At 41.0% G+C, this 18,259-nt stretch overlaps 1 protein-coding gene and 1 long non-coding RNA gene across 6 annotated transcripts; both read left to right on the top strand.

Moving 5' to 3' along the window:
- Positions 1–267: 267 nt before the first annotated feature.
- Positions 268–12,461, top strand: LOC115180351 (metalloreductase STEAP4). Of its 5 annotated transcripts, none has more exons than XM_029742385.1 (11): positions 268–446; positions 667–912; positions 1,084–1,191; positions 1,429–1,499; positions 1,607–1,694; positions 4,061–4,339; positions 4,430–4,524; positions 4,637–4,747; positions 4,851–4,893; positions 5,857–6,021; positions 10,878–12,461. In XM_029742385.1, the coding sequence occupies exons 1-11, from the start codon at positions 411–413 to the stop codon at positions 11,139–11,141; spliced, it is 1,506 nt and encodes a 501-aa protein (XP_029598245.1). In that variant the 5' UTR covers positions 268–410; the 3' UTR covers positions 11,142–12,461. The 5 variants fall into 5 exon arrangements, with proteins under 5 accessions (XP_029598245.1, XP_029598263.1, XP_029598270.1 ...); XM_029742403.1 differs by having other exon boundaries at positions 269–446; positions 692–912; XM_029742410.1 differs by having other exon boundaries at positions 399–536; positions 692–912.
- Positions 12,462–15,753: 3,292 nt separating this feature from the next.
- Positions 15,754–16,908, top strand: LOC115180393 (uncharacterized). Its single transcript, XR_003873070.1, has 3 exons — positions 15,754–15,887; positions 16,117–16,174; positions 16,450–16,908. It is a non-coding gene; the product is annotated as an uncharacterized LOC115180393 (long non-coding RNA).
- Positions 16,909–18,259: the final 1,351 nt, after the last annotated feature.

The raw sequence follows: 18,259 nt of genomic DNA, 5'->3' as shown, positions 1-18,259 counted from the left end.
CACTATTATGTAACCTTCCTGCTTCCCAGAAACCACTGGCCACTCCTCAGAGACACTACAGAGTGAGTGCACACACACACACACACACACACACACACACACACACACACACACACACACACACACACACACACACACACACACACACACACACACACACACACACACACACACACACACACACACACACACACACACACACACACACACACAGAAGCAAAAACACACCGCTCCTCTTCCAACAAAGTTTCCAGCTTGGCAGAGAGACTAATCCCTTCCCTCCTCAGACCAGGAGCCCAGACACAAATAGAGACTCAGTCTGTAGTATCTCAGTCAGTCAGTTAGGACTTTAATCTGGATAACTCAGAGGAGCTGCTCCAACTCTGAAGACCATTGTTTTGGAACATGTAATGCAGAGAACATTTCATTGCAGGAGTTCAACTGCAGTAAGTTGTCCTATCATTGATTGACAGTGCTCTGTCTGGACAGTACTGTAACTCCATCTAGAGGAGGTGTCTGCTGAAGAACTTAACAAGGTGAAAGGGACGTTCATCCTGCGAGATCCATTTATGTGAATGTACCTTTTCTGTGATTGCAACTTCAGGAAGGTATTTTAAACTCTTTGGTCTCTTTGACATTTTCTGTTTATTCTATCCGCGACTCAAGGAGGTCTTTGCCTGTCTCTGTTCAGGCATGACGGGTCAGGAGAGGAGTGAGGAGAAGAGTGAGTGTGTGTCACTGTCTCCGATGATGGAGGCTGACCCTGCCCTACCTGAGAGTGAGAGGGTGTGTGTATTTGGGACGGGGGACCTGGGGCACTCTCTGGGCCTGCGTCTGCTGCAGGCGGGGTACGGTGTGGTGTTCGGCAGCCGACGGCCCCACAGCAGCAGCCGCCTACCCCACGGAGCACAGGTACAAAATAAAGTAGATCTGGTTTTATGTGGTGATATGTTAAATGTGGATATGTGTTTTTACTGTGTTGTAAATGTATTTCAATATATTTGTTTATGTTTGAAGGAGTATATGTTAATATATTGTATTTGTGTTTAAGTGTGTATCAATATGTTGATGATGTTTATGCAGGTCCTGGGTCATGCTGCAGCTGCCCAGTCAGCCCATCTGATCTTCATCGCTGTCCAGAGAGAACACTACGACTTCCTGGTACCACTGGCCAATCAGCTAAAGGGAAAGGTAGCATATATGTTTTATTACTTCTGCTATATGTATGAATATCTGTTTTGTCAGCATGCAACTGTAAAGCTAACATAATGTATGTCCCAGCGTATTTAGCCAATATATTCTGTGTCCCAGTGTATTTAGCAAATATATTCTATGTTCCAGTGTATTTAGCCAACAGAATGTATATTCCAGTGTATTTGGCCAATATATTGTATGAATCAGTGTATTTGATGCCATGTTGAATTGCAGGTGTTGGTGGACCTCAGTAACAACCTGAGAAAGAATCAGTACCCAGAGGCCAACGCAGAGTACCTGCAAAGGTGAGAGCTATACAGTATATGTTGTTATTATGTGTATGTTTTTTTGTTAATTAGGGATGTTTTTATATGTTGATATAATGTAAATGTGGTTATATGTACCTGAACAGTCTGGTTCCTGGAGCTGAGGTGGTTAAAGGCTTCAACACTCTGTCTGCCTGGAGTCTGCAGAATGGACCTTCAGATGCCAACAGACAGGTACACACCGAGGTTTAAGCCATGCCCATGAAACCAATTGGCTACTAGTTTCAAGTCTATATGCTGTACACTACATGACCAAAAGTATGTGGACACCTGCTCATTGAACATCTCATTACAAAATTATGGGGATTAATATGGAGTTGGTCTACCCTTTGCTGCTATAACAGCCTCCACTCTTCTGGGAAGGCTTTCCACCAGATGTTGAAACATTGCTGCAGGGACTTACTTTCATTCAGCCACAATAGCATTAGTGAGGTTGAGCACTGATGTTGGACGTTTAGGCCTGGCTTGCAGTCAGCGTTCCAAATTATCCCAAAGGTGTTCCATGGGGTTGAGGTCAGGGCTCTGTGCAGGCCAGTTCTTCCACACCGATCTCGACAAACCATTTCTGTATGGACCTCACTTTGTGCACTGGGGCATTGTCATGCTGAAACAGCAAAGGGCCTTCCCCAAACGGTTGTCATAATGTTGGAAGCACAGAATCATCTAGAATGTCATTCTATGCTGTAGCCTTAGCCCGAACCATGAAAACATCCCCAGACCATTATTCCTCCTCTACTGAACTTGACTGAGGGACCTTACAGATAATAAGTGTGTGGTACAGAGATGAGGTACTCATTCAAAAATCATGTTAAACATTATTATTGCACAGAGAGGGAGTTCATGCAACTTATTATGTGAATTGTTTAGCACATTTTTACTCCTAAACTTGTTAAGGCTTGCCATAATTTATTGACTCAACACATTTTAGCTTTTCATTTTGTATACATTTTTTAAAATTTCTAAAAACATAATTCCACTTTGACATTATTATGGGGTAATGTGTGTAGGCCATTGACACATAATCTCAATTTAATCCATGACAAATGCAGGTTGTTACATAACAAAATGGGGATAAAGTCAAGGGGTGGAATACTTTTTGAAGGCACTATACATTTTGACTGTCAGCATGTTGATTTTACTTTCTCCCCTCTGTGCTAAATAAGAACATCTTCATTCTGGAACTAGAAACCGGTATTGTGCATCCTCTGTAGAGAGAAGCATGCACACACACACAAGGTGACACACACAAACCAAACCTGGGAATTTTTATTTTATTTTGTATTTTATTTGAATATACCAACTTTTCAAATACTTTGGGTAGTTGAATATAGAGTTTTCAAAGGCAATACTTTTCTTTGATATTCAAATTCAGCTCTCAGAAAACCAAATAATATTTGAGTTATTTCAAAAGAAACAAAAAATTGTTTTATTTGTTTTGCCGCCAAATATAAACCACAACAGTTAGTTGAATTAGTACAAATACCAACCGATCAATATTTATTGGGACCTTTGAGCAAAAAAAATTGCAAAAAAGACTGATGAAAATAAATAATTCAATGACTGAGCTATATTCAATGCAAATTCACCCCTGTTTTCAATACTCTAGTACCTTCCCCTTGTGAGGATAAATACACTGAGCATTTTTCTAACGTGTTTTATGAGTTGGAGAACACATTCAGAGCAATTCTTTTGGGCCAATTAACCATTTGTTTGTGGATTTTTATTAGTGTTTGGGGTCATTGTCTCGCTGGAAGATCCACTTGATGACAAGTTCCAACATCCTGGCAGAGGCAACCAGGTTTTTTGCTAAATGTCAAGGTACTGGGTTAAGTTAATTATGCCGTTGACCTTAACAAGGGCTCGAGGATGAAATAGTCCCATAACATCAAAGATCCACAATATTTAACATTAGGTATGGGGTGGCAGGTAGCCTAGTGGTTAAGAGCATTAGGCCAGTAACAGAGAGGTTGCTGGTTTGAATCCCCAAGCTGACTAGGTGAAACATCTGTTGATGTGCCCTTGAGCGAGGCGCTTAACCCCAATTGCTCTGGATAAGAGTGTCTGCTAAATGCCTAAAATGTAAATGTAAGTACTTTCTGTATATGCTTCTGTTTTTCAACGCCAAATCCACAACTGGCATGCTCGGTCAAGGAGGTCTATTGTCATGTCATCTGACAAAAGCACATGTCCCAATCCAAGTACCAATGCCGTTTAGCAAACTCCAGTCATTTGCATTTTTCTATCATTTTCGAAAAAGGCTCAGTGTTGTTATCCTCGCAAAGTGAGCTATTGAAAAGTATTGATAACAGGGGTGTCATTTTGACCCATAACTTTTTGAGATTTTTTTTTATTACTTGTTAAACAAAATATCTTTCTCTCAGGAATTGTATTAGTACAAAATATTATAATTTCCCATTTTTTTGGAGCATACAATATAGCTCAGTGTTTGAATGATTTATTTTGTACAGGCATTTTTGCTAATCTTTATCAAGGGTGTCAATGATTTCAGACCCCACTGTATGTGCATAATTATATGTTAGGTGTATATCTGCGGGGAAAGTGCGGAGGCCAAGGAGGCGGTGATAGCGGTAGCCACCAAGCTGGGTCTCAGTGCCCTGGACCGGGGCTCTATCTCAGTGGCCCGGGAGCTGGAGGACTTCCCCCTACAGCTGTTCCCCCAGTGGAGGCTCCCCCTGCGCATCGCCATTGGCCTCAGTGCTGCCTTCTTCTTCTACCTGCTGATCAGATACGTCATCTATGCATACGTCACCCAGGGCAAAGACATCTCCTTCAGAATCATGGTCTCACTGGCCAACCAGGTACTGGCCCACAGGCCCTCTGAGTGTTTGTGTTCTGTTTGTTTCTGTGTGTGTTACCAGCTGTTTAAGATGTGTGTGTGTTCTCTCCAGGTGTGTCCCATCGTGTCTCTGATCATGCTGTCTCTCTGTTACCTGCCTGGTGTCCTTGCTTCCTTCCTGCAGCTCTACAGAGGCACCAAGTACAGGTCAGACCTCTCTGTGTGTGTGTGTGTGTGTGTGTTTGCATGCATGTATGTTCACACGAGGTTGCATATGTATTTATGTTGATTATAAGTGTTTATGTATGTTTAACATCAGGCGCTTCCCTAATTGGCTGGATCGCTGGATGCTGTGCAGGAAACAGCTGGGTCTACTGTCGCTGGGGTTCGCCTTTCTGCACGTGCTCTATACACTGATCATACCCATACGGTCAGTGGAGCACACACTCAAATGCACACGCATGCACACACACACACAGTGGCATGTATCTTCCTTTAGTTTTTAGTAAAGCAAGTATTGATTTTGTTCTCAGGTACTCTGTGATGTTCTGGGTCACTGAACACACTGTCTCTCTGGTAAGAACAGCTACCTAGCTGTAACACCAAATGAAACACTTTCAAAACAGTGAACAGTGAGTAGACAAAATTGTGTACAGATGTAGGATCTTAATTTGACCACTTTGTTGTCGCTGAGAATTTTCCTGCGCCGCAAGATTTACAAAAATTCACACTAATACATGGTTACATTAAAGAGATTCTCCTGAACTTTTGTATACGTTTTAGCTAGTAGTTCTGAACGTAGCACTCATGAGCCAAAAGTGGTCCCCAAAAACGTGTACTATGTTACATTTGTGCAGATATGTGCACCACGTCATTGGTTTCTCTCTCTCTCTGCTGTGGGCACTGAGCCGTTGGGCCCACCACGCAACCTCATTGGATGATGCTGGGCAGGCCTCTTGCTAGCTGTCACTCAAATGTGAGGGGCTCTTTGGCTAAAACTCAAATTGCCAGGGGGCTGGCCCATATGGGGGAAATGTAGGGAAAATGGCGTTGTACAGGTTCAAGAAAACAGTCGCTTTCAAACTAAGTATTTCGTGGCTAATTGTGGTAAGAAAGTAATTTTGCTCATTGATTATGAATGTATGAACTACACATTGAGACATCCAGCCCAAAGCAGGAGGTTTCAAAAACACCAAAGTTCCGGAGCATGTCTTAACAGTGTTGCACTTTTCATGTAGCCTAATTTTGGCCAGCTAATAGCCTAGCCACCAATCAAGTAACATTACATTGGCGGAAAAGTGTAAATGGACAAAACGTTAAAATCCTGTTGCTGCAGGATTATTTTGCTGTGACACAATACTGGTCATATTAAGCTCATATAGTACATCTGTACATTGGACACACACCTACAGTATATAGCAGGATTCAGGCACTGGTTTTGATTATACTGGATACGCCTCTCCCTTGCTCTCACGCTTCCTCTTTCTCACATTCTTTCTCTTCTCTCTCTTGCTCTCTCTCTCTGTCTCTCTCCCCCAGATCAGAGAGAACAGGACCACAATGTTTGATACCACAACGGCCTGGCATGACGATTCCTACTTGTCCCTGGGAATTCTGGGATTTGGCCTGTACGTCCTATTGGGAATCACATCTCTTCCCTCCGTCATTAACTCTCTCAGCTGGAGGGAGTTCAGCTTCGTACAGGTGGGATCACCAGGACCGGTCACACTGAATGCTTAAGCCAGACACACTTGCGAGGCACTCATTTTCTGGCCATTTTTACTAGCGGTGGGGTTATCGATACAGTTAAATATCGCAATATTATTTTGGACTATATTATATTGATACTTTGACTCCAAGTATTGATTTGTAACTGCCCCCCCCCTTTTCTTGTTGCTAGGTAGCGTTAGCTAGCGCTAGTCGGCTGTACCGCTGGTATTTTTCATCCTATAGATTGTTCTCATCTTCTTTTGAAATAGTGAGACAATGTTTTCAGCCCTTTTATCTCCATGACTGATAAAACGTTTTCTCATGCTCTCTCTTGTCTCTCTGCAGCAGACATATAGTGAATAATATGTTTGGAACGTCAAATCACAATCAAATCAAAGTATCGAATCATAATACATATAGAATCGTGAGAATTACAATACGTTTCGTATCGCACCTAAGTATTGTGATAATGTTGTATCTTGAGGTCCCTGGCAATTCCCAGCCCTAATTTGTACACTTATCTCCTTCGGTATTTCCCCTATTGACGTATTCATGCGGGGTGCAGAGCCAACATCCAGGCCAGAATGCAATAGTACTCCAGGAAAGTAATCTGATTTTCAGCAGACAAGCCAGAGGTTATGTGCTGGGGATAATAAGGAGAAACTCTGGCTCATTCTCTAATTCATTAATTCCCCTCAAATTGGTGCAGTGATTTAAATGTTAAGTTATTCATCAGATATAATTTAGGAGGATTATATTAGAACAGGCCAGGAGAATTCACCTAGAGATGTATGTGCAGGGGCATCATCCGCCCCCAGAAATTGAGGGGACACAAATTACAGTGTCTGAGGATGGCTTGGTGATAGTCCGGGCTGGGGGTCTGAAGTTGGAGAATTTGGCATTTATCAAACATCTGAAACAGATGTTTCCTGTAATCTGGAACCATAATCATTATACTTAATTATATGTAAAATATCTAAGCATACCTCTTGAGCTGTCTGACTGGTTAGTCTTTTTTTAAGAAACTAAATATTTCTCTGCATCTCTGCTCAAATCCGGGTGAAACCTTGCCAGCGGGTGTGCCAGCTAAGATATTTAGACAAGCTAGCTACACTAACTTGATTGATAGCCTGAAATAACTTATTGGTGGCTATATATGAGGTTATGAGATTGGGAACCTAAAATTGCTAGGTGGCTAGTAGTATTACAGAGAAACTATATTATTAAAAATGTTTAAACAGGACAAATCTGTGGTGCGCATATTGGCCCGACGCCTCTGTCTGTGTGTGTGTGTGTGTACGTGTGTGTGTGTGAGTCTTGAGCCTTTTGACTCGACCTGACTTGATACCCCCCCAAGCCCAAATATTAAAAATGATGCTATTAAAAAAAGTGTGCAGCGCATCAACTCTTCATTTAACAGATTACAATTTGTATCGGACAGCAGCCAATCAAATTGTGCCAGCAGATAAAAAGTTGCGCTTGGCAGTGCAGAGGAACGTCAGCGGGTGAATTCAGATGGAGCATTTGGAAAGATGATATCCAAAATTATTATTTTTGGATATAAAGACTTCGCTGTATCAACAAAAAACAAATTGCAACTTGCAAAACATGCAGGAAGAAAATTACAGACGGAGGCGCAACAACTTCCAACTTTGTTCGACATTTGAAGCTGCACAAAGAGCGATAAGTCGTGGCGAATATAGCCGACAGCTATATAATTTATAACTTTGCTAGTGTAGCATGTAGGCTAACGTAACATTAAATCAATGAGCCTCCACACAATCAGTCAGTGTGGGAACGTGTTCATTGCACCCAAGATTGAGCACCAACTAGCTAAATCCTGCCTGATGTTATTGCTGTTCCTAAAACCATTGACATACGTTAGCCTACTGTAACCACACACAGAGAGGGTGTGTGTGTGTGTGTGTGTGTGTGTGTGTGTGTGTGTGTGTGTGTGTGTGTGTGTGTTAAGGTTGCGCCCCATAGTGATCCTCGATAGTCGATCGCTATGTGGGGGGGGGGGGACATGGGACTTTCTAATGGCAACCCATGTATTTCCATGGAAAGTAATGCATATCTATATTTTTAAAAGCATTCATGATTTGCGTAAATGTAATATACTAACTATTACTCTTGTTAAAAATATGAAATGGTATTACATTTGGTGAAGAGCACATTATGACTTGTTTAGGACTCGAAACTTAAAGTTTAGGACTTGAGACTTGTCGGTCTTGACTTGGGACTTGAGTGCTAAGACTTTAGACTTACTTCTGACTTGTTAAACAATGACTTGGTCCCACCTCTGGAGGTCTGTCTCTGTGAAGGCAGGTGCGAAAATCTGATATCATCTTTGGAGGGGACAATTACATTAAATTTTCTCAAGAGCAATTCCTGAGGGGGACACCAAAAGTAGTGCTGTAACACATAGCCTACATTGTAATATGGTAAATGTATATTGAAGAACCAAAGAAATAAGGTGTTTGCCGTACTCCTAACTACCGGTACCCAAAACTACACAACTAATCACAACAGCAATACCATTGCCTTTAACAAATCTTAGTTCAGTCACCAGTTTAAGTTGAGAGTGGGGGTATCCATGGCATTTTCCAATTATGTTCCTATTTTATTTTAAGTCAAAAAAATTGAGAACCTTTCATAATGTTGCCAAACAAAGACTCAACAAACTTACCTGAGACTCCCTGTCTCTGCCAGTCTGTCCCTGCATATCTGTCCCCAACTCTGCTGTCTGTGTGCCATCTGTTGCCTGCTCTGCCTAATGACATCATTGTGAAACATTTCCATTAGAATTTCATTTCTTTCTTATGAACATTTTATCAACTAGTCTTTGAGATATTAGGCTACTAGGGTTCTTACTTTGCGTTTTGGTGTACTGAAAAATACTCTGATGTCCGTCTTTTATTTTTCTGCCATTTTTCTACCTGGCTGGCTGGCTACACACACACACAGTGTGTAGGTTATTTACAGTAGGAGATGGGCTTCTATCATCTTATCTTTTATCATTCTATTTGGGCTTCCATCTAAAAGGTAGCTAGCAAATGTGAAACGGATTAAAATGACAAGAATTGACAGCTGTATGAGTTCACCATTTACACAACATATGCTGCAACCTTTTGTAATTTTAATAGTTTGTTTCATATTGGCTGGCTTCCAACAATAGCTGAATTTGGAAAGCTAGCGCGCACCAATTCCATTTCAGTGGTGTTTGCTATAATCTTTGCTACCCGGGTTAAATAAAGGTGAAATAAAATAAATAAATAAAAGTTCCCTTGCGACAATTTAGCTTTTACAACGAGACCATTAAATATATTTAAGACAATGGTAGAAGAGAGTGTAGTTCTGTTCAGTTTGGACTTCAGTTTATCGGTAACCTTATCACAGGGACTTTGAAGCACTAACTTACATCATCTGCATGCTGATCTTGGAATAAATTGACGATAGCAAAGATTCCATCTTTGACGAGGCCACATAAATGGAATAGGTACTAGCTAGCTTAATAGTTAATATTTGCGCGCTAGCGCTGCATATTCAGCTAGTGTGTGTGCGCGATTGACTGGATTAACCTCACGTCAGTTACGTTCATTGAGTGCCTTTCAGACAGTGGATACGACCCCTCTGTTACCTTGCCAACTAAGGAACTGGCAGTGGATCAAACCATTGTGAGGCAAAGGGTGGGGGGGTTGCAATCTTTTGAAACTTAAAAACGCGCTATTAAGTGTCTATAATCAGCACAATTGCTTTCATTGCGTATTATTAATATTATTTAAATTACATAGTTATGTTTCAGTGATATATTGGGGGGACAAATCATATTTTTCCCAGGATGGGGGGGTCGTGTCCCACCCGTCCCCCCCGGGATTTCCGGAGAAAACCACTTAGGATGATCTTAAATTGTGTTTTAAAGTAACTGTCCAGTGAAAATCTCACTTTAAAAGTTTATGTTCTGTTAACTCTTAACAAGATAAGGTTGTTGACTCATCCTATACCAGTATTTGTGGCCAAAGCATAAATTGGAGAAAAAACACTATCCAACGGAGCACTGCGATTGGTTGCCTAATATTCTGGGGTGAGGTTTAGTTAAGGGTCAATTAAGGGAGATTTATCTGGCCAGCCTGTTTCTGAGGTTTCTCCAGGCTTCTCCTTGCACAGCTCCAATGCCTAGAGTGTTATTAGCCCTATCTGGGATAAACGCGTGCATGTTCAATAGGCTATCCTAAAGCTAAACTATATATTTAAGATAATTGTGTGTGAGTGTGTGAGTTTGGGTGTGCTTGTGCATGTGTCAGGGCCATGCACAGACCTTTGGATGGGACGTGCTCAAAGTGAAAAAAGACCCCCATAGAAAAGCATAGAGTAGACCTTTATTTTATGCAAATCCCACTAACGCCATTGTAAGCAAGCTTATAGCCTACTGCTCAAAGAGAGGACAATGAGGGGTGGGATATCAGCTGATCATAGTGAATGTAGAAGGAGGTAGTTAGCTAGCTAGTTAGTTTGTTTCAACAGAATAACTATCTAACTAGACTTTACCTGTGATTGGAGTATGTTCTGCTGCTGCATCAGCCTCAGGCCTACTGGGGGCAGAAGGGTGGGGAGGGGACATTTTCCAAAATAAAAAAAGGAGAAATTAGCAAGGTTTGATGGGCAATTTATTTAAATAGCAATAGAGAAAATAGACAAATTCAAACAAGCCCTGGCGTATGCAAGTTTATTTTCTCATAGGAGAGCAAAAGGGCAGGTGCTCAAACTTCCTTAGAACTCTATCTGTGCACGTGCCTGGCGTGTGTGTGTGTGTGTGGTTCATATGTTTGTGTTATGTTCTCCCCCACCAGTCCAAGCTGGGTCACCTGACTCTGCTGTTGTGTACGGCGCACACCTACCTGTACGGCTGGAACAGATTCCTGAGTTCCTCCACCTACAAGTGGTACACCCCACCGGGCTACATGCTGTGTCTGGTGCTTCCCTCTGTGGTGCTGCTACTCAAGCTGCTGCTCATCACACCCTGTGTGGACCGAACCATCACCCGCATACGCCAGGGCTGGGAGAGGGGGGCAGATCAGAGGAACCCTAAAGACAGCCAACCACTGATACCTTAGAGGACAAACACACACACACACACACACACACACACACACACACACACACACACACACACACACACACACACACACACACACACACACACACACACACACACACACACACACAAAATAACACCCTCAGTATGATGACAGCTTTGTCTTCGAGGCATGAACTCTTGTTTCTTTGCTATTGTACCCTCAGAGGTTGGCTACCATTCAATCATCGTTTGCCATGTTTCTGGGATCAAAAAGCAACAATAACATTTAATTGATATGCAGTCGTGTTTCTTTTTGTATTACACTGTAAACATTGTTGCATTTAATGCATATATTTTCAACCATATGTCAACCAGACACTAGTTTTCTCTCTTACGTAAAGAGAATGGTGAACGCTCTTTCTCTCTCATATCCTCTCTCTTACTGTATATCCTCTCTCTTCTTTGACTGACTGTACAGTTATCCCCAGATGAAACACAGGTTTCAGAGACATAAAAGTTTTTAAATGTATATTTTGTGTCTGTCTGATACATCTCCAGGGGCAGGTCAGACACATAAAAACACATCTATCAGTGTTATCCTCTCTGGAGTGTTATTATTTCCTCCAGAAAACAGACTCTGAAACCCAGCAACAGGCTTCCTTTTCATCACTAGATAGACAGAGTGGCCCACAGTGTCTTCTGTTATGGGGAGCACTTCCATTTGTGGTGAATATAACTGGCTGCTTGTGTAGATGCCAAATATCTAAATACATAGATTAACATTTAGGTGCATGCAGAAAGACATATTCCCAGAAACAGCTTGTACCAACATTAAAAACACAGGAACAATGTGGAAACAATTTGTATTCAACCAGTGTCTGACAAGTGGGATCTTTTGGAATAATTATTTTTATTTCATCAATAAAATAAATGGGTATATATTTTCCTTCACTCACTTACTTCATAAAATACTACACAAACAAAACATTGTAGGAAATTCCATTAGCCTATGTGCCTATTAGCCTATGGGATAATTTTGTGATTTCTTCCTGGAAGAACAGTTCATGTGGCAAAAGTGACACACAATGACTGGTGACAGAGTAATTGTCTTCTTTCCTGTAGTTTTTGCCAGTGGAATTTCACCAAATCAGCTCAGTAGCTAGGTTTACATCCAATTGGTAACAGGTTTTCATGCAAATTTTCTAAAATACACATAAAAACAAAATGTGCATTTTCCCACCAGAGATGTTTCCATCAAATTGACTTGTGGGTAAAATGTTGTGTGTGATGATCTAGTCCACATAAAACAACTCCTGTGGTTAAATTCCTATGCACCAAATAAACAATAGAAGTTAAATGTGTTTCCATTCCATTTTTAACTCTGCCGATATAACAGCTCGCAGATACAGCTAGGGTATAGCCTACATGATGAGATTATTATGGACAGAAGGGTATTTGTATTTGTCAAACAGCAGCCAAGCGCATCAATCATCATATTACCAGAATAAGACCATTAATATTTATTGGAAAGGAGCATTGAGCTCATCACCGTGCACTTTCACCACCCTGTGAAGTTTGTCATAATTTACTTCATCTGTAGACTAATAAACTGCATGCTTTCCCTTAGTCGTAATGGGAGGACCACACACTATATCATTGTGTGACTCCATGTTTTCTTCGATATGTTTATTATATAAATATTTGCGCATAAAGGTGTTTCCACTGTCATTTCTCGCATAATTTATTTTAGACTCAAAAAAAGATCCTACCTTGTCAAGCGTGTTTTGTCACATTTGGAAGGTTTACCGACAAATGTGCTGTTTCCATCAGGCCTGTCATGATATTTTTTATCTGACATTTTACTCGCATAAAAAGGTTGGACAGAAACCTGGTTTATGAGGAAACTAAAAATGCACAGGTGAATAATGCAGGCTATTTAAAATGTTTAAAATGGACCATACTGTTTAAATGTACCTTTAAATTTGTTTATGCTCAAAAAAGTTTCCACAAATTCAATTTGTTTGATCCCTTTTCTGTTGTTTTAGCCCCATCTCCATTTCTTTTGTTGTATGCACTTGGTATAATGCTCTTTTTATGAATGTGTTTTGTGAGTGCTGGTAAAGTACTTAGGGCTGCAAGTTTATCAATGTTATATGAAAACTTGTGACTGCTATTGTTCACCTGGATCATATATACAGTATTAATGAAAACCCTGATGTGAAATTCCCAGGTTAGGAATAATTTCTTGATGAAATATTTTTTAAAAAAGATATATTCAAGTTCTAGTTGTCTATTATGCTGATGTTTCCTCTTGTGTGACTGAGTCAATATTTCTATGAGTAAGGGAACTGGTGAATAATAATACCTGTTTAGGTCAATAATGCCTGTCATTTTTGCATAATATACCTGTTTCCTTTTAGTGTCATACAGTGGCTTGCGAAAGTATTCACCCCCTTGACATTTTTCCTATTTTTTTGCTGTAACGGTCGTCGTAGATAGTGGACCAAGGCGCAACGGGTTGAGTGCTCATATTAACTTTTATTAGAACACTTAACGAAACAAAAACAAGAAAACTAACGAAAGCACAGTATTACAGGCTAAACACAGCAGTGCAAAAACAACTTCCCACAAAACCCATAAAAAAACACCCCTCTATATAGGACCTTCAATCAGAGGCAACAGCTGCCTCCAATTGAAGGTCCATCCAATAACCCTAAACATAGAACTAAAAAGACTAGACCAGAACATAGAAATATACTAACATAGAACATAACCAAAAACCCCGGAACACTCTAAACAAACATCCCTCTACCTAAACACATAGCCCAACAAACCCCGAAACATTCTAAACAAATACGCCCTGCCACGTCCTGACCAAACTATAACAACAAATAACCCCTATACTGGTCAGGACGTGACAGTACCCCCCCCAAAGGTGCAGACCCCGGATGCACCTCACACAAAAATAAACACAAAAATAAACCCCCCAACTAAAGGGAGGGAAGGGCGGGTGGCTACCGTCACCGACGGTTCCCGTGCTACACCCCCCCTCCCCAATCCTCCTACTGTGGAGGTGGCTCAGGCTCTGGCCCAACAAATCCCGAAACACTCTAAACAAATACCCCCTGCCACGTCCTGACCAAACTATAATAACAAATAACCCCTTTCGTGGTCAGGACGTGACAGTTGCCTTACAACTTGGAATTAAAATAGATTTTTTGGGGGGTTTGTATCATTTTATTTACACAACATGCCTACCACTTTGAAGATGCAAAATATTTTTTATTGTGAAACAAACAAGAAACAATACAAATAAACTGAAAACTTGAGTGTGCATAACTATTCACCCCCCCAATGTCAATACTTTGTAGAGCCACCTTTTGCAGCAATTACAGCTGCAAGTATCTTGGGGTATGTCTCCATAAGCTTGACACTTCTAGCCACTGGGATTGTTTCCCATTCTTCAAGGCAAACTGCTCCAGCTCTTTCAAGTTGGATGGATTCCGCTGGTGTACAGCAATCTTTAAGTCATACCACAGATTCTCAATTGGATTGAGGTCTGGGCTTTGGCCATTCCAAGACATTTAAATGTTTCCCTTAAACCACTCGAGTGTTGCTTTAGCAGTATGCTTAGGGTTATTGTCCTGCTGGAAGGTGAACCTCTGTCCCAGTCTCAAATCTCTGGAAGACTGAAACAGGTTTTCCTCAATAATTTTCCTGTATTTAGCGCCATCCATCATTCCTTCAATTCTGACCAGTTTCCCAGTCCCTGCCATGGAAAACCATCCCCACAGCATGATGCTGCCACCACCATGCTTCATTGTGGGGATGGTATTCTCGGGGTGATGAGAGATATTGGGTTTGTGCCAGACATAGCATTTTCCTTGATGGCCAAAAAGCTACATTTTAGTCTCATCTGACCAGAGTACCTTCTTCCATATGTTTGGGGAGTCTCCCACATGCCTTTTGGCGAACACCAAACGTGTTTGCTTATTTTTTTCTTTAAGCAATGGCTTTTTTCTGGCCACTCTTCCATAAAGCCCAGCTCTGTGGAGTGTACGGCTTAAAGTGGTCCTATGGACAGGTACTCCAATCTCCGCCTCTCTGCCTCTCTGATTAATGCCCTCCTTGCCTGGTCCGTGAGTTTTGGTGGGCGGCCCTCTCTTGGCAGGTTTGCTCCGTGGGATGTTCAAAGTTTCTGATATTTTTTTATAACCCAACCCTTATCTGTACTTCTCCACAACTTTGTCCCTGGCCTGTTTGGAGAGCTCCTTGGTCTTCATGGTGCTGCTTGCTTGGTGGTGCCCCTTGCTTAGTGGTGTTGGAGACTCTGGGGCCTTTCAGAACAGATGTATATATACTCAGATCATGTGACACTTAGATTGCACACAGGTGGACTTTGTTTAACTAATTATGTGACTTCTGAAGGTAATTGGTTGCACCAGATCTTATTTAGGGGCTTCATAGCAAAGGGGGTGAACACATATGCACAAACCACTTTTCAGTTTTTTATTTTTTATAATTTTTTTAAACAAGTTATTTTTTTCATTTCACTTCACCAATTTGGACTATTTTGTGTATGTCCATTACATGAAATCCAAATTAAAATCCATTTAAATTACAGGTTGTAATGCAACAAAATAGGAAAAACGCCAAGGGGGATGAATACTTTTGCAAGGCACTGTAACCGCTGATGATATAAATGAATGAGGAAACAAGTAGAAGATAAGTATTCAGCTCTCTCCCTCACACACACCAACAAGGCACTCTGACAACCCACAAGGTAAGATCATGTGTTTTCCAAATTTATGTTAAACCTGTTGCAATGCTAATAACAGCACCTTGAATCTAACTAAAATGGTCTGCTTATTAGCATACAAATGTCTTTCATAACAGCTATGATAAATTGTATACTACCGTTCTGCTCAGTAGCATACAGGGCAGAGGTTTTTCATATGAATTAAAAAAGTTCATTAATTAAAACAAAATAACAGTTTTTTAATTATTTCCAGATGGAGAAATTCCTACTAGTACTTGTGATGATTACAACATGCTGTGCTGTAACTCAAGGTAAGATACTCACTGTGATAACTGCAATGAAATATGACAGTAAATAGTAGAGAGTAAAACCTATTCTGTTTTGACATATTTAGCGGTTTTGGGTTTGCTCACTACTATTAAAACTTTTTCTACAGTGCACAATTCGCACCTGTTTATTTTCCGAATGAAATGTAAGCTGAAAAATGCACATAGTCTTTTCTACTTGTAAATAAAGCGTCCAACATTGAAAAGAACAAGAAAGCATTCCATTACAGAACACAACATGTTGTTGTTTCCTGTTTCAGGATCAGGATTCGTTCAGCGGGCATTTCAACTAGCATTAGTCATCTGTTGGCCTGCTAACAGATGTCCACTTTTGGGACTACGTGCTGTCTCCCTGTGAGATCCAGAGGTGCACCAACCAGATGAACTTGACCACCGGCGACATGCTCAACGGGAAGGCCTTGGACATCCAGACTACAGGCAGAACAGGCAATCAGACTGTAACCATTATCACTCAAACAAATAATAATGAAGTGTCTATTATGCTATCTGGTAACTTTCCATAATTGTGTAAATTGGAAAAGCCATATCACGATATGTCTTTCAGCTGACAGTATACCGTAAGAAACTGACAATGTAAATAAACTGTTTCGGTTGCGTGATTTAGCTGTCAGTGGTTCTATCATGCTAGGATAAATATAACCTTGTTACGGATGACAGAGCTGCTCTAAGTCGTGAAATTAAACATTAGTGCAAAGGCAGGATGTAAGCCAGTTTGTTTCACAATGTTACTGGTGTTGTTACAACTTAATACCATCCTGAAGATATGCACTGATATCTAATTTTGTAGATCAGCATTCATTCATGCACTACACACACACACACACACACACACACACACACACACACACACACACACACACACACACACACACACACACACACACACACACACACACACACACACACACACACACACACACACACACAAATCAGAACCATTGGCAGCCACATCATATTTAGCTTACATTGATTGGACTAAATTGTTTTTGGTATCTTTTAGTTTTCACTGTATTAGACTAAGCAGAGGTGATTTGATGATGTTGAAATGTTGACGTTGAAATGGTGCTGGAATAGTGGAGGCAGCTCCTGTTTTCTTTGTGACTTGCGGTAACTCTCCGGGATTCTAAATCAATAGTTGTTTAGTGGTCTGAAAATGTCAGAAACATGAACTTGCTTGACCATGCTGTAGGTCATGTAACTGTTTGTTACATGCAATATGCTTTGTGGACTTCACCGGACAGAGGTTGCTCTTTGGTTTTGTGATGAAAAAAATGTGTGGTTGAATTTATTCTGCCACTGTGTCTTCATATTGTCTCGGTCTTAGGCCTATATATCAAGGTCCCAAGGCATATGAACTAACAGGTTATAGAGCAAACAACGTAATTATCACAACACAGGTTGTAATATGGCAATTCTTTACTGGCTTAGCTTCCCCAGTGATTTTACCCATGCACCGCTACTGGTTTACTGTAAACTAAGCCCAGTCTAAAGCTTGGGTTCACTAATTCTAATGTGCTCTGACCCCATCTCAAGCATTTAGATTTTTCTTGCTTTCATGAAACCAGTGTTTCAAGACACTGTTCATGGTGATGTGTCACAATTATTCTGGTATTTCACATTCTGTGATTTTTGGAGTTACAAGCAATGGTATGTTGTTATCTTTGAACAAACACATCTGAGGAAAGGTAGTATTACAACAAACCAAAGTGCATCTGCTGTTGTGTTATTGTCATGAACTGCGGACCTGTGCTTGTGTGAACCCAGAAAGACCACAGTGATGTGACGTCTCTCCAGGCCTGGTATTCCACTATTATGTAACCTCCCTGCTTCCCAGAAACCACTGGCCTGTCCTCAGAGACAATACAGAGTGAGTGCCATGGGCTTTCCTGCCCACACACACACACACACACACACACACACACACACACACACACACACACACACACACACACACACACACACACACACACACACACACACACACACACACACACACACACACACACACACACAAAAAAACACTCCTCTTCTAACGGAATTTCCATCTTG

Source organism: Salmo trutta, chromosome 3, assembly GCF_901001165.1.
Source record: "Salmo trutta chromosome 3, fSalTru1.1, whole genome shotgun sequence".
Classification (NCBI taxonomy): domain Eukaryota; kingdom Metazoa; phylum Chordata; class Actinopteri; order Salmoniformes; family Salmonidae; genus Salmo; species Salmo trutta.
This window is presented reverse-complemented; position numbering and strand designations above follow the sequence as displayed.